General features: G+C 41.0%; 1 protein-coding gene across 2 annotated transcripts in view; it reads left to right on the forward strand.

Annotated features, from left to right (window-relative positions):
• Positions 1-14676, forward strand: part of MREG (melanoregulin) — a gene marked incomplete at its 5' end in the record, with an annotated part of 65898 nt that extends 51222 nt beyond the window's left edge. For both annotated transcript variants that reach the window (XM_082658651.1, XM_082658652.1), the window contains 3 exons: positions 10453-10543; positions 11741-11904; positions 12467-14676. In XM_082658651.1, the coding sequence (XP_082514777.1) occupies positions 10453-10543; positions 11741-11904; positions 12467-12601 (390 nt within the window). In that variant the 3' untranslated portion in view covers positions 12602-14676. The remainder of the gene's footprint in view (positions 1-10452; positions 10544-11740; positions 11905-12466) is intronic.
• Between the last annotated feature and the right edge of the window lie 2663 nt (positions 14677-17339).

Below are 17339 nucleotides of genomic sequence, written 5' to 3' on the forward strand. Positions count from 1 at the left end.
TGAGAAGGTCCAAGACAGAGCCTTGGGAAAGGACTTTATGAAAAGAAGAGGCAGAGGAAGAAGAGGATCCTGCAAAGGGAAGAAGAAGGGTGAGGGAGATAAGCTGGAAGAGGCGTCTTGGAGGCAACGGGGAATCTCAGACCTCCTGCTGGCTGACTCCAGGGAAGCACCAGACCTTTCCTCCCCAGTGTGGTGGGATTAACGTCCACCCCACTAAGTGTCCTGAGGGGTACTGAGTAGATGCTCATTCCTTTTCACCTCTCCCGCAGAAGCCTGGGGAGGCACGGGAAGAAGGGGAGGCCATCAGCGTTCAGTGCTTTAGGAAAGGACGTCCCTGTTCAGTCACTACTGAGCTGAGAAGGTGGGGACAGTACTCTGACACTTGCCATGGGTTGCAGATCTGAAAGGCCGATTGCCAGGGACTGGTGAGTAAGGAGCTGAGGAGGAAGTGAGAACAGCTATGGAAGCTCCCTTTGAAGCCACGTGGCAAAGAAGGGAGGGTGGAGAACGACGCGGCATTTGAGGAAGCCTCGGGGTAAAGGGAAGGGCATCCTGGCTAGTGCGTCAGTGAAACCAGCTGTCCTCTCAGGAAGGGGGAGCTAGTTTCTTGCAGAATTCTTTTTCTTGGCTTCGGCATCTGAGGTTCAAGCTTTCGGGTGTTTGTTCAAAGGTGCCAGCTGCTTAACTCTGGAAGGTGGAAGCCCGTCACGTGAGCCAGGGAAACTGCAGCTGGTCACCTGAGCCCATCGGCCGTCGGGACCTTGGCTGGGTTTCTGAATTAGGCGTCTTGTGACCCTGTCATCTTGTAAGCCTGGGAGGAGAGGGCCGCCAGCTCTCCGGGGACTTTTCCAGGGGTCTCCTTCTGAAATGAGGCATCAAGGGAGGGAGCAGAGGAAACACCCAGTAGGTAGGTGAGTCTAAGAAACCCAGGGTTTTCCCCAGTCCTGAAGCCTGAAGCTTCGTTTCAGAAAAGTATGAGCAGTTTCACAGCTCCCTCTGTTGCAGACAAGCACAGCCCGGTTCCAAACATTCACCTTTTCAACTTTGTCTTCATAATCTCAGACCTTGGCAGTGAGCTGCCCACCCTGTCCGCATCTCGAAGGGAGTGGTTTTGCCTTTGTCTCACTCCTCGGAGATGACTTGGAGCCAGGTGGACCGGAGGGCCTGTGGAGGGGGGGTGGGGAAAGTGGGAGGTGGCTGAGGTCCTTCCACCCGTTCCGAGGAGGGGAAGCAGAACCGAAGTCCCCAAAGGAAGGACCGGAGCACAACGTCCCAGGGAGTCAGCCGTGGGGAAGGACGTTCCTGGACCTGGCTGCAGTCTTGGCTAGAGCCTGGGAATACTTCGCTTCTAGAAAAGTTTGTTTTGCTTCAAGGATTTCAATGGTGTTTTCTTAGTTCCTCCTTCAGGTCGGTCTCTGTTCTAAGTATCTGCTCTTTCGTCCTTCCCTCGCTTCCTACCTTGCGCACACACCCCCTCCCTTCCAGTTTGAAGGAGCAGTGTGGACAGTGTTGGCCCTACAACCAGACTGCCTGGGTCTGAAATCCCAGCTCCTCACTTACTGGAGTGCACACCTGAGCAAGCACTTCACCTCCCTGAGCCTCAGTTCCCTTGTTCTTCAGATGTTCTAATCATATTCATCTCATGGAGTAACGTCATATTATGAGAATTAACTAAGTAAATACATATAAAGAGCTTAGAGCAGTATCTGGGAAGTAGTAAGTCCTCTGTAAATATTATCTATCTGTCTGTCTGTCTGTTGTGCTCTCTGTCTCTCTCTCTTTTGTTGTAAATTCTTTCAGATCCTTTTTGGATTTTTCCAGGTGACACAGAAAGAATATATTATGTTGAAAGAGCCTATAGAAATTATATTTCTAGAAGTTATAAGTTATATAGTATAAAATACAATTTATAAATTTCTAGAAGTTATGAAATATAAATTATACATTTCTACCAAAGTGTAGAAATTATAGCTTACAGCCTCAGTGATGGAGAGCTCATCATCTTGCAAAACCTTCATTCTGGTTAGAGTGTTCCTTCCAACATTGATCTTCTTTCTGTGGCTCTACTAACACTAACAAGGCTTAGCAGACTAAGGAATAAATAAAGTTATTAGTTCTTGTTATTAGGAGCAAATAAAAATACATCCGATTCTTAGGTTGAAAAATGTCAACATAGCCAAAGGACCAGATGCAAGGATGTGTCTTCCACACGAACTGCTGCTAATAAATTTCGACCTACAGTTTTTAATGTCCTAGGCCTTATTTGTTATATGTTTCAAACCTTGATTCTCACATTCTGTGGGTTAGTTATCGCTGCTACTTTTGTGACCTTTGACCTCATGAAGTCACTGATAAAAATGACTAGGCCCTGAAACGGAAACCCCGAGCCCTTTCCTGCATTATTAAAAACCTTCCTCCAGGCTGACATCAACAGTTTTGAGTACTCTTCAATAGCTGCAAAACTACCCGAGCCTGCGTTATCCATTTCACATTTCTCTGTGAAAAGCAAACATGAGAGAACCTGTTAGGGGCCTGTTAAAATCCAGATATACCTCCCACCCTCCCATGTAGTACATGTCTTTCTCTTACTTATCTGAAATTTCCCACTACCTACAAAATGAAAGAAAGCTGTAGGCAGAATGGAAAGCAGAAAGCAAAATGGGAGAAGAAGTCAATATGATTTTTCTATCTTTTGGAGACTCTCTCTTCATTTTAAATAGAGAGTAGCATAAGACGATATGAATTAGTGAAAGTTGAAAGGGAAGAGATAACAGTTACAATGTTCAAAGAATTCATTTTACCAAAAAGCTATCACTTTCAAGTAAAAGTATTTGGTTACTCTTCATTTTGCAGTTCCCTGATTTCGATGTTTAATTTTTGCAATACAGTGTTATTATAGCCACAATTGTATGGAGTCTTCTTTTAATGTCAGTGTTGAGTTGAAGTGGGAATTCCCAAAGGGATGTATACAGTGTATGATACATGTGGGTACTTGGTACTTTTTTTTTTTTTGGCTGTGCCACATGGCATGCAGGATCTTAGTTCCCCAACCAGGGATCGAACCCGTGCCCCCTGCAGTGGAAATATAGAGTCTTAACCACCGGGCTGCCAAGGAAGTCCCTACTTGGTACTTTTTGATAGTGATGTTAGAAAGAATAACTAGGAAGTAAAATGTCTTAAGGCATTTTCTACTTTTGAGGCACATTTAGGAAAATATTGTAATTTTTTTAGGAGACCATTTTCTATAAAACAAGTATATATGTTTATTGTAATTTTGTTTCTGTCTATACCAGACGGTCAAAACGTCAAGTTAAAGAAGTATCTGGAACCTTATATTCTGGTACAGAATGATTGCTAAAATATATTATTAAGTGAAAAGTGCAGGGTATAGTTTGCTACCATTTATGAGAAAAAATGGAAGGGTACCGGAGAAATTGGTAACATTTATTACTTGTGGAGAGGACACTGGTGGCTGAGGGACAGTCTGTAGTGCATTTTGAATTGTGAATCATATGACTGTATTACCTAACTTAAATAAACAAACAATAAATGCATAAGGAAAAAGAAGCTGGGTCAGGGAAGCAACAATAAGTAGTTACGCTTTTATTTCCTTTTATTAAGGGTATATGGGTCTTGGAATTAGATGTACTTAGATTTGAATTCTGACTTGGCTGCTACTGGCAGTTGAACGTAGGGAAAGTTACCTCACTTCATGTAAAATTTGGGAAAGACCTTCTTGGCTGGGTTTTTATGCAGATCAAATATAATAAGGACCGTTCCTTAAACTTAAGTTTGTGATGATCTGGTTTGAGGGTATGAAATAAAGCAGATGAAGCAGATTTAAGCCTGGATATGAGCATCTTCCTCTGAAGATGGCTTTTCACTATCCAAGAAAGACAAAAGACATGATCATCTTAATGCTTGGGTTCCGGGTGGTGAATAGATTTTGGCTGAAAGTTATTATGAATCAAAAGTTAACTTTGAATAGATCATTATATCCAGCCAAAAGTGTTCAACATGTCTTTGCAATTAAGGAAGTTGAGTGGTTAAGCAAATGATAGTTAGACCCTTCTCCTCCGGATTTTTGGAAGATATTAGCCAATGAGGTATACGCCATCTCCTTTCCCCTGTTATAGCAACAGTCTTGTGAGAGTTGAGAAGCTCTGCTCTGGTGGACAGAATTCAGGGGAGGCACCATAAAGCAATCCCTGGATGCAGAAAAGGACTGCTGTTATATCTGTGTCATTGCCTAAGTCACTCCTGGGACGGAAAGGTTGAACCCTAGGTAGAGCCATTAATACTGCATTCTCTGTAAGCCATATCCATTCCCAGCTAAACAGCTCGATATGCTGAACATTTTTCCCCAGGGGTTAGAGGTGGGAAAATATGAGATTAATATTTTGTGCTCTATTTATAATTACCTTTTTGTGTATGTACTCAATGAGTGGGCTTTATAACGTGAATCTTTCAGACGTAAGGACCAGAAAGAGAACTCCAGTTGTCTAAACCAGAATGGAATTAGCTTAGGTAACAGAGTTCCAGAAACAGGACTGACTTCAGATGAAGTTTGATCCTGAGGCCCAGGATGGCCTTAGGCTCTACCTCTATGTGATACTTTCGTCTTTGTCCTCTTCTGAATGTTGATTTTTCTTTAAGCTGGCTCTTCTCAGTGTAGTACAAGTGATGGGACCGTTTCTCGGTTTTGTACCCTCACACCCCATCCTCCAGGGGAGGAGAGAACACCACTCCCTATCATCCCAGAAGCCCCATGGATTTTGTTGCCTCTCCTTGGCTTGAACTGGGTACTGTGCCCATACCTGAGCCAATAGGATATGCTGATTGGCTTAAGTTATTGGATTTCAAGCCTGGCACCCCTTCAAAGGATTCTGATTTCATTGCTCTGGGAGGTGGATCCCATGCATTGGTATTTTAAAATATTCCCTGTTGGTTCTAATATGTTGCAAGGTTGAGTTGATTAGCTTAAGCCAATCAGTGTCCAGTCTTAGAGCTGAGAATATAACTGTTCTCTAAAGGAAAATTGGGGTAAACTTGACAGACTGATGAGAGAAGGGGAAAATATATCTTGGAGAAGCAAACGTCAAATGTCTGCTCGTGGCAGACAGATCAGTTGCCCCAGTGTCTGTACCACATCTTTCTTTTTTGCTACTAGAACCCAGATTTTGTTTGGGGCCACAGTGTACCAGCCCCAGGGGATAGATCGTGATTTGTCCAAAGACTAATGAGAATCTGTGTCCCCACTTGTCCTGTCTCCCTTGCAATGAGAGAGAGAGAGAGAGAGAGAGAAGAGCTAAATAGCTCTCTTTGTCCATAGCAGAGAGCACAAAGAAATTTTAAAGTCAATGCATACGAGATTGGAAGTGTAAACCTAATATTTGGAGGAGTTATGGAAGTAGCTACCAGAGAAGAAGAAAAGAAAGGAGAAGGAGGAAGAAGAAGAGAGAGGGAGGGGAGGAGGAAGAAAAAAAATGTTCAGAAGTAACTACTTCTAAAATAAGGCAAAAATAGAGAATGAGAAAGTAAACTTTTAGTTTTCATTTTATACCCTCTGTTCTCTTTGAATTTTTATTTCTATGTGATTATATTATTTTTATAATTAAAAATAAATTAATCTCTTGAAGTTGTTCCTAAGAGTATAAGATGATTTTAAAATATATGTCACCTATTGTTACACATCATTGCTAGGAAAACTAAGTACCGTCTATATGACTCCATGGGAGAGACAACTGGAAGCCTGTTCCTGGGTCTCTCCTGGACTCCACTCTATGTGCCTTTTGGCTTTACTGAATTTAATCTGTGTGCTTTCACTAATAAACCATAAATATGAATATAACAAATAATATATATATGTCACCTATTGTTAGCGTACATTTCTTTAAATGTATAAATCACCTTTTTAACAAGAAGTAAGAGTACTTTTTGATTGTGCTATGTTTCCACAACCTCACACTAACACAGTGTAGGTATGAATAAAATGTTTTAATTTTATGCGTGAGAAAATGATCCCGACTCAAGGTCAAGGCAAGCTCATGGGATGGAAAGCTGCAGGAGACCGAGCTCCTGATGGTGGCAGGAGGTTGAGCTTTGTTCTCCTTTCATGTTTGGCCTCATCCTTCTTATCTAGCAACCCTGATCTGATTTGGCCAACAACTAGGGAGGAGAAAAAACCTCAAAAATTAAGCTAAGCATCTTCAGTTACTTGTTTTCAATCACATTTTTTCAGTTTGACTTGGTTCCCAGGTACCTTATGAAATTAAATCTGCATGATTTCTTTTATTACACCTCTGCTAATGTATTCATTGTTAAAAGTTTCGGGCCGCAGCATCACAAAGACCACAATGTATTACTTCAGAAATTACGAGCAAACAAAGATTTTTTTAAAATAAGAGCTTAACTTCTGATGTCTAATAGATTTGAGCATCAAGTCACTTGTGAAGAATATTTAACTTGTTATTTTCAAATTGTTTGTCTAAAGAAAATTGGTACAATTTTTAAAATGTAGAAGGACATCATAAGACTTGCTTTTCTCTAATACCAGGGAATAAATGAGTTTCTTTAGTTGTGGGTAAGATTTTGTTCATCACCGTTTCTCATTTGCTACATTTAGATTCTGTCCTTTGGGATCGTATGTTAAAGAGGAGTTCAAATTCCCCTCTTATTTCTTTTTTCAAAAGCCAGTACTTAGTTAAAGCTCTGCCCAAGCTTCTTCTGGTTTTAGAGCTTTAAATTTTGCACAGAACTTTCAAATACTTTCATATATGATTATCCAATCCATGACTATTCTGTCAAAAGAAGACAGTTATAATATGGATTTATGAAATGCAGCGTTTCGTTCTGTTAATCCTAACAGGTACTTATCACGTGCATCGTGTGTGGATCCATCCTTAGCGGATTTTAAAATGTTACATCGTTGCTTCACCATCTAACAGTTTATCAGAGGAACAGACACTGAAACAGAATGGATTTGTATAACATTCCGTGTTAGTGTTTAGGAATAGCAAAATAACTGATGGACAGCAAGACAAGAAAGATTAAAAAAAAAGTCTGAAGCCTGGATTACCCAGTGATGAATGGGTCTCTGAAAAATAGAGATTTGGCTACACTTCCTTCAGGACAGAAGTTCTGAGGCATCAGCCTAAGGAGCTAAAAGAAAAATAGGAGAGACCTTTAATCGCAAGTTAATGAAGCCACCTAGTGGTATGTTACATCATTTAAGGTTGTGTGAATATGTAAAGCATCTCATCTGTGGATTGACTGTGTGGGTCTCTAATCAAGTGTGAGTCGAAGCCTGGTCACTTTTCATTTAGTCCAGCCAGGAGGGTCAATTTCATTGAGAATAAGCACAGTGCTGCTCTGTGTAATCTTTTGTTTATTTATAGTCTTTTTTTTTTTTTTTTTTTTTTTTTTGCGGTATGCGGGCCTCACTGTTGTGGCCTCTCCCGTTGCGGAGCACAGGCTCCGGACGCGCAGGCTCAGTGGCCATGACTCACGGGCCCAGCCGCTCCGCGGCACGTGGGATCTTCCGGGACCGGCGCACGAACCCGCGTCCCCTGCATCGGCAGGTGGACTCCGAACCACTGCGCCACCAGGGAAGCCCTATAGTCTTTTTTTTTAATCAAAAAGGACTTATGGTAACGTACATGAAAATACAATGAGGGCACAAACTAGAAGAAGATGAGAAAAGAGAAAAAACATAAAGATATAAAAAGTAGTACAAATTTTGATAATTCAAAAATGCTTTCAAAATCCTATATGTTTTCCATGAAAGGACTCGACATTTTCAGGTAAGTGTGGAAACTGATCAGTTATAAAATTCACAATGTTCAGAACAGTGAAACATTTTTTAGGAAAAGTGAAATCCTACCTAATGTCAAGAGCAGAGAAAATTTTCTTCTGGACGTCCTCACAAATGAGGTACTGCCTAATGTCATGTATAGTGTCCTCAATCCTCATAATAGAAATCATCCTGAGTCTTGGAAGACTGTTTCTTAACTGTGCCTACACTGCTTTGGAGGAGAATGTGCACCAAACTCCATTTTCAGGGCTTGCATGAAAGCATTTGGTCCTCACAATAAGCCTGAGAGGTAGGTAGTGTTACTATCTCCATATTACAGATGAGGCCACTGACACACAGTGAGGTTATGAACTTGCCCGAAGTTAGGCTGTTAATAAATAATGGAGCTGGGATTCAAACCTGGGAAGTCTGGCTCTGACACCCATCCTCTTTTCCAAAATGCTGTATATACTGAATGACCCATCCAATGAAAATGGCAATACTGTATTGAATACTTACACAGTCTGCGGGGCATTAGATAGGAGTGCTTTAACATGGTGCTGAAGATGAGGTCAGGATTGCATATTTCTGAGATGACGCAGTCAGCGTTGCCTTCCAGTGTCACAGGCTTCATCCCTGACCCCAGCCACTGCACACTTATGCAAACACATGTGTATACACACCTTTGGTCAAAAACAGAGGACCAGGAAAGAGTACTCAGATTCACCACTTCCTGATTTCTAGAAAATTGCTGAAATCCATGACCTTGTTATAAAAAATTCATTTTATTGAGGTATAGTTGATTAACAATGTTGTGTTAATTTCTGCTGTACAGCAAAGTGATTCATTTATACATATATATACATTCTTTTTCATATTCTTTACCATTTTGGTTTATCACAGGGTATTGAATGTAGTTCCCTGTGCTCTACAGTAGGACCTTGTTGTTTATCCATTCTATATGTAATAGTTTGCATTTGCTAATCCCAAACTCCCAATCCTTCCCTCCCCCTTCTCCCCTCCCCCTTGGTAATCACAAGTCTGTTCTCTGTCTGTGAGTCTGTTTCTGCTTCATAGATAGGTTCATTTGTGTCATATTTTAGATTCCACATATAAGTGATATCATATGGTATTTGTCTTTCTGACTTACTTCACTTAGTGTGATAATCTCTAGGTCCATCCATGTTGCTGCAAATGGCATTATTTCATTCTTTTTATGGCTGAGGAGTATTCCATTGTATATATGTACCACATCCTCTTTATCCAGTCATCTGCTGATGGACGTTTATGTTGTTTCCACGTCTTGGCTATTGTGTATAGTGCTGCTATGAACAGAGGGGTGCGTGTATCTTTTTGAATTATAGTCTTGTGAAATCCATGACTTTTTGATGCCTTTGTATCTTCAGATCCAAGATCTAAAATGCAATCATAACAAAACGCGCTTTATTTTGCTAGCTTTTCTTTCTCAAAGTGGTATCTATAAATGTTTGGGAATGGCAGCTAAATTGATTTCTCTTAACCAGTCATGACAGTTGATTAGGGATGAGCGAGGCAAGCCTTAAAAGGAGCTTGGTAGGGAAATAATGGCATCATTGAAACATTTCCGGTTAGTGGAGTCAGAATTGAGCATTTAGAATGATGTTCTTTTAAGCTGTGCGTTAGGATACTTGTGTGGTTAATGCTCTTGCCAAGAGGAAAAGGTATACTCTATAAAATGACCCTTCTCGATAGAGAAGTCTCCTTGAAAACAAATTTCCATGGCATTTAAAACAAATGCCTAGCTCAGTAAAGATTCTGATGCTCCTGAAAGGTTCAAGTTCTGTTTGGGGACCTACTACTCATAAGATTGAAGTTTTCAGAATGATAATCTTTTAATAGTTCTGCTGAATGCTTGAAAGATTCATCCTATAATGGGAACATTAATGAATGAGAACAATGCTGAGATACGGTGAAAGAAACTGGCTGGAAGTCAAGAAACTTGGGATCTACTTCAGGTCTGCTTTATTCTGATAACAAAGAAAGACACAAATTCTTTGTGTGTCATTTTTCTTTTTTTTTTTTTTAAAGATTTTTTTTTTTTTTGATATGGACCATTTTTAAACCACCGGCCCGCCAGGGAAATCTCTGTGTGTCATTTTTCTCATGAACTTTGGAGTAAGATCTGAATTCAAACACCAATTCTGATACCCGTTAGCTGGATGATACTGGATTAACCAGTTAACCTTTCTTGGCTTCAGTTTCATTATCTATAAAATGGCTTCAGTAATACATAGATTTTATTAGGTGCTCACTGTGTGCAGGTATTTTATATATAAAGGTTTTTTTATACCTTTTATCTTTATAACTGTCTTAAATGGAATGTTCACTCTTGTTATCCCTACTTTACAGGTGTTATCACTGAAGTTGAAAGAATAGGTAAGGTGAAGAGTTTAATTAGGATAATTTATGTAATGTGTCATATCACCTGGTATACAGCAGATTCTCCAGACACGGAGCTGATGTATTCCTGTTGATGTCATCTTCCCATCTCCTTCTGTTCTTTTGGGATTTGTTTTGAAGATTAGTGAAGAGGAGAACCACAGGCTTAAACAGCTTAACTTTGGGAATTAGGGATTTAGGCCAAAATGTAAAAATAAAACTGAATTTTTATTTTCCTACAGGAGTGGCAAAAACTCAACTACGATATCTACACCCTGCGACAGATTCGAAGGGAAGTGAGAAATAGATGGAAACGCATTTTAGAAGATTTAGGTGAGTCTGAAAGTGATTATGAAATGGTAGAAATATCCAGTTGTGAGCATTCCTCTTCACTTTCTCCAGCATGGTTTTTATGAAAGGAATGTCAGTAACTGACTGATTAAGGCTACTGTGTACTAATTATTTTCCCAATCCCGTCCTCCCTGTATCCTCAGATAAACATCTGATGTTTCTGTTATCACCAGACCCTGTCTTGAGGACATATTTTGCCGTGTGTTACTCCATCTGTCCTCAGTATCAAGTAGCATAGGGCAGTGGAATCATATGGGCACCACCATTGACTTTTTTGGCATTGTACATTGATTGCATTATGTGGGAGTGATTGGCCAGTTAATCATAGCTTTATAAGGTAAGGCAGATGGGGAGAAATATTATTTGTAAGAGAGACAGCAAAATACCTGTGGTATTAGAGTAGATATTGGGTATTGATTTTTCTTAAATCTTCCAGGGTTGTGATACAATAAACATGGTCCTCACATTACAAAGTAAGCTTGTTTTCATGTTTTAGAATAATGAATTTATCAATTTTGAAGTCCTCAGTCCTTCTGCTTTGAAAGAGAACATGACACCTTGGCATCATAACCTTTCAAAAGTGGGGTACCAAGTTGCTAGCCGCTGTTGCTCTAGTTGGGATATGATGGGGTGGGGTGGAACTCTCCCTCTTTACTCACCCAGTATTGTCCTGACTTCATAGTCTCCTCCTTATGATGTAAGTTATCCCAGGAAGGGTAAATCTATGAGTCTTTTAGACCTTTGCAGTAAGTAATTTAACCAGTCAGCCATATTGCCCCGGGGAAGGCAATCTGGGCTTGGAGAAGTAGGGCCTGAAGGTGACCATTGTGCAGGTATCAGGGGAAGTAGGAATTCAGGAAACAGGGGAGGAGGTGAAGAGTGGGGAGTGGGAGAAGGGTTTCCAAACCAAGAAAAGGGGCAGCAGGCAGTCAGTGGATGAGTATCCGAGGCTTAACTCGGAGGAAAAAGTTAACAAAGAAAATCTGGTAAGAAGAAATCGCAAGGGAATTTTAATTAAGGACCCCACCAACCTCACTGTGCTGGGAAGCAGCACAGGCAGTGGTGCCTTGGGCTTCAGTTTTCTCATATTTCTAATCCACTGTTGGGTCCCTTAATCTCCTGCAGGACCATCATTTCCTTGTGACTAATTAACGTGAGGGTTCAATCTCTTTACCTTAGGTTTTCAAAAGGAAGTAGACTCTTTGTTGTCAGTGACAAAACTCAGCACCATCAGTGATTCTAGAAACACAAGGGAGGCTCGGGAGATATTGTTGAGACTGGCTGAAGAGACCAATATTTTCCCAACCGGTTGGGAGCTTTCGGAGAGATATCTCTTTGTTGTGGTAAGTGGATGTCTTTCTCCACCTGCTCTGATTTTGCTCTAAAGTTTTGCTTCTCTATTAGTCCATATTCTCAGCATTCTCACACCACCAGCTCCACCATGGTATGAGGTATGGCAGACGATTCCGGCATCTTATGCATTGGTACCCAGTGGCCAGCACATCATAATCACTTGGAGGGCTTTAAAAATTCAGGTTTCTGGATTGCACTTAGACCGGCTGAGACTTGCATTGTGGCTCAAGAATCTGTCTGTATTTTTCAGCCAATTTAGCTGTGCAGTCAGCTTTTTGAACCATTTCTAGGTCAAAGAGATGTGAGAAATATTGTGTGTATAACCTAAGATTGAAATATGATTTGAAAGGACACTAAGAGCAGTGGAATGTTTCTTGGATAATGTAAGTAAGGGCTAAGGAGTGTCTCTCAATTTGTTGGGAAAAATTTAATAAATGTTTTACTCACTCATCATTATTTCTAGGATGGATATTGTAGTTTTTAGATTGGTTTTCCCACGAACATGGCTTGGTTCCCATCTTGACAACATTTGTATTTTTAATTTTTTGGCAGGACCGTCTCATTGCACTCGATGCTGCGGAAGAATTCTTTAAAGTTGCCAGTCAGACGTACCCCAAGAAGCCTGGGGTCCCGTGCCAGGCAGATGGCCAGAAAGGACTGCACTACCTTCCCTTTCCAAGTCCCTAAGGGAGAGGCTACGAGGCAGAATGGGATTTCTCTTACTGGAACTCAACAGCCTACCAAAGTTGGACAGATGCGTGTAAAAGAAAATGGGCAAGAAGAGGCTAGCTAAGAGAAAAAGGATTCTGAGTCCTACAAAAGTCTAAGCGTTTGGATATCTGCTCATCATGAGGACTTGACTATATGAAAGTTGAGGCTGCGTTGAAACGCCCTGGTGATCTTGCATCAGAGAGTGGGTCAGTGGGATGTTTCATCATGGGTGATTAGATTCCAAGAACCCATTGCCCCCATTTTGGTTTTGGTTGTACAATAAGCTCTAGCCACTAATCCTATTGGGAGAATAGGATGTTCTAGTTAATAAAATAAGATTAATAGAGCTATCATTGAGCCCAAATATGGATTACCAATTTTTAAATAATTGTTATATAATATAGGCTAACACCAAAATAATACCAGGCGTGACAAGACCTTCCTTTGATTTGGAAGCACCTGCAGAACCTTGGAGGTGTTGGAGGCATCATTTTGAGATTATTCAGAAGTTTAGATGTACCAAATAAGAGGACTATCTAGGAGTGCCGCTCAGAAGTGAATCCTAAATAGAATGCTCCCAAGCAGAACTTCCTGCAGCTCCATGTGAAAAGCTGTGTCTTCAGCTGTGGTACAAGCATCTTGAATTCTCAACGTTATTGATATCTGGTTACCTCATTTTTACATATTGTCCAGCTCTAGTCCACAAGCCCTTGATATTTGATCTGGGATAGCATCTATTTGACCTTTACTGTCTTCTCTTCTCTTTAACCTGTTTCCAGCTTGTTGACTGAGAGTTGCACCTGCCCAGGGATCTCTCATGCAGCGTGGCCTCAGCTCCAGGACCCAGAGTGGGCACGGAGAGCCCGTGGTCACAGTGCACTGGGTTCAGTGCTCGCCCTGCCAGCCTGGGGCTTAGCCCTGCGAGGCACCAGCAGCAGCAGTAGCAACTCTTCAGGCAGTGTTGCATTGAAGAAGGTCATTGCTGGACTTGCTTCCATCCTGAAAATGATTTTCAAAGTGGAGCAATTCTGTCAATACAGTTTGCGTCTATCCACAGATTGAGCAGCCCAGTTTCAAAAGTTAATTGCCGGGCTTCCCTCGTGGCGCAGTGGTTGAGAGTCCACCTGCCAATGCAGGGGACACGGGTTTGTGCCCCGGTCCGGGAAGATCCCACATACCGTGGAGCGGCTGGACCTGTGAGCCATGGCCGCTGAGCCTGCGCGTCCGGAGCCTGTGCTCCGCAACGGGAGAGGCCACGGCAGTGAGAGGCCCGCGTACCGCAAAAAAAAAAAAAAAAAAAAAAGTTAATTGCCACCTAAGCAAGGAGCTTGCCACGAAATCAGGGTTCATTTTGTTGAAAAGACTTTGAGAGCTTGTCGTATTTGTCAGTAGACTGCTGAGAACAATGGCAATATTTTTACTTTTACAGATTTTACTTTTCTGACTTCAAGTTAAAAAGTAACTTGTATTTAGTCTGCGCGGGGGATTGTGACTTCACAATTTCCCTACCCTGATTAGCTCTTTTGGTAGTGAACACAATGTTTAAAATATTTGTTAGAGGAGATACATATTCTCCATTTATGAATGCTTTGCAGACCGATTTAACTCACATGTTTCAGGAATATTCTTCCTAGTTTAATAAGTAAACTAAAAGTTTTATTTTTTAAAATAAAAAAGACATTTTTTATTTTGTTTTATTTAGTACTTAGTACCTCTCTCATGTTGTTTAAAATTAGCCTGCAGATATGTTCCCTCACATCTATAGGCTCTTGCAAGATAAACATACAAACAGTGAGACAAACAAACAAAAACAAACAATAAATTAAACCAAAACAAATAAAAAACTTTGAAAATCATATTGTTTTCATCCTTGTCTTTGGAATTTGTATTTTGTCTTTCTGCCTTTTTTTGGTGTCAAAATAGATGAGATTGTTTGCATCTATGGAGAATCCATTATAACCATAGTCTTTATTTTTGGTAATGAATAAGTAAGGATAAAATTGTCTCTATGATTATAAAAACTCATGGAATTATCCAGGAAATTTGCCTTGCAAAGGATTAAAAGGTTTCTGTGTTTACTTTTCAGCTGAATGTGTGTCATATTTCTGAGAATTAAGAAGGAACAGATACTCTTTCCATAATTCCTTTAAATTAAAGGGTAAAGAAGCTGAGAGATAGATGGGCTTAAGGACCTCCCATCATTCTAAAGCTAGTCAAGGGCAGATCTGTGCTCAAATCCATTGAGGAGTACATGAGAGAGACTTGAGGGTGACTGACATGACCACTTCAGGTCACAAGGTGCTCAGCACAACTGGGATCCAAAGGTTCATGTGTGTCTGCAGGGCAGTTTCAGGTGGTAGATGGATGGAAAATTTTATATTAATAGTTACTTATTTTAGTGTGCACCAGGGGGAAAACCCTGTAATTAGCAGATAGAACGCCTGATTTCCTATTCCATGAAACAACAAATAATATTTGTTGCAATAAAAAAATTATTGCAACAAATAATAAAGTATTTATGTTTTCTTAAAGGAGACCCCAGGAAGTCACAGTGGACACACTGGCCAAAGTGATAAAGAATGCTTTGGTGAGGAGTCACCAGCATCACTGAAAACTCAGTAGTATCCCTGTAGGCCAGAGGGTGTTCCAGAAGTGGGCTCACTGGTAACAATGGGGATGGCAGAATAGGGGCCCAGTGGCAATGCTTCACTGTCAGGAGACAAGTGGACACAATTATCATAAGAAATGGCCAGATCTGAGGGTTACCTGCAGAGAGATTTGGAGATGGTTGATGGATCATGGCATCCCTAGGGGCAAAATAGATGGGTAGCCAATAAGAGTATTGCTGAGGCTGTACTGTCGAAAGATCTCAAGGATGGAGGATCAGGAGATAGGACACAGCCACAGCCACATAATAAGTAGTTATGGTCTCTTGCCAAGTTTCCAGACCTTGGCTATTTTCTAGACCCAGAAACTACTGACTAAAGGAAAGACTAGATCCCCAAGAAGGAAGACTTTGAAACACCACTGCAAGTGTATGTGGCACTGCTTCCCCTAGTCCTGCCTCTAAAGGACCTATGGTCATTTGCTGAGATAACTGTACACTGGGGAAAGGAGTATACACACACACTCTGAGGACATGGGACACACGATCCAAGTTGACATTGATACCCAAGGACAAGAGTATCATTACAGTGTGCCATTTAGAAGGAAGGTACATGGAATTCAAATAATAAATGGAGTCCTACCCCAGTTCTGACTCACAGTAGGTCCACGGAGTTCATGGATCTACCCAGTGGTCACCTTCCCAGTTCCAGAATAAATTATTGGGCTGAGTATACTTGGGACTCAGCACAACCAACATTCATTTTTTGGCCTGTGGGTTAAAAACCATCTTAATGAGAAAGCTAAGTGAAAGGTTCTGAAACTGCCTCACCCCCTGGCCAAGATAGTAAACCAAAATCAATATTGCACTCCAGAAAGGTGACGGAGATTAGTACCCTTAAAGACCTAAAGGATGCAGGAGTGTTGGTCCTGATTATAATTCCATTTAATTCACCACTCTGGCCCTAAAACTAGATGGACACTGGAGAATGAAAGTGAATTATTGAAAATTCAACCAAGCAGTAGCCCTAATTGCAGCTGCTGAGCTAGAGATGGGATCTTTGTGAGAATAAAGTAACAAGCCTCAGCTACAATGGGACTATTGATGTGGTAAATGCGTTCTTTCCATACCCATCAGAAAGGTAGGTCAGAAAGTGTTTGCATTCACTTGAGATGGACAACAGTATACATTTACGGTATTGCTCCAGAGCTGTCTAAACTCTCCTGCCGTCTGTTATAGCCCCAAAGGATCTGGACCGTGTGGACTCTGCAGAATATCACATCGGTTACTATATCGGTAACCTTAGATCTGATGAGTACCAAGTGGCAAATGCATTGGAGACCTTAAGGAAAGACATGCACTTCAAAGGATGAGAGAAATTCTACAGAGTCTCAGGGGCCTGTCACTTCAGTGAAGTTTTCAGGGGTCCATTGGTCTGTGGCATGCTGAAACATCCCCTCAAAGGAAAGGTTGAGTTATTTCATCTTACACCTCCCACCTCTACGGAGCCAGCAGAATGCTTGGTAGGCTTCTTTATGTTGTCACCTACAAATACTGCTCCATCCCATTTAACTGGGGGAGATGAAAAGCTGCTAGCTCTGAATGAGGTCCAGGGCAAGAAAGGGCTCCAAAGCACGTCCAGGCTATGGCCAAGTGGCTTGACGCTTGTATCATAGGACCCTGCAGACCCCTTAGTATTAAAAGTCAGTGATAAGAAAAGCTGCTATGTGGAATTTATGGAAAACTCAATAGGAGAATGACAACACAGACTCCTCGGGTTCTGGAGTAAGGCCATGCCATTTGCAAGGGATAATTACACATTACTTGAAAAACTGCTTATCACGAGTTGGGTTTTTGTCAGACTCACGAAGGCATGAGTGCAAAGTCTAGCAACAATCTACTTTTTCTCTGTTATTTTTAACATAAACTCTTAATTTTAGAATAGTCTTAGATTTACAGAAAAGTTCCAAAGGTTGTACAGAGCATTCCCATATGCCTCATATCAAGTTTCTATTATTAACATCAAACGGTAGCATGGTACATTTGTCACATCTAATGAACCACTATTGATGCATTATTATTAACTAAAGTCCATAGTTTATTCCAATA

The sequence above is a fragment of the Grampus griseus genome, assembly GCF_964374135.1.
Source record: "Grampus griseus genome assembly, chromosome: 7".
Classification (NCBI taxonomy): Eukaryota; Metazoa; Chordata; class Mammalia; order Artiodactyla; family Delphinidae; genus Grampus; species Grampus griseus.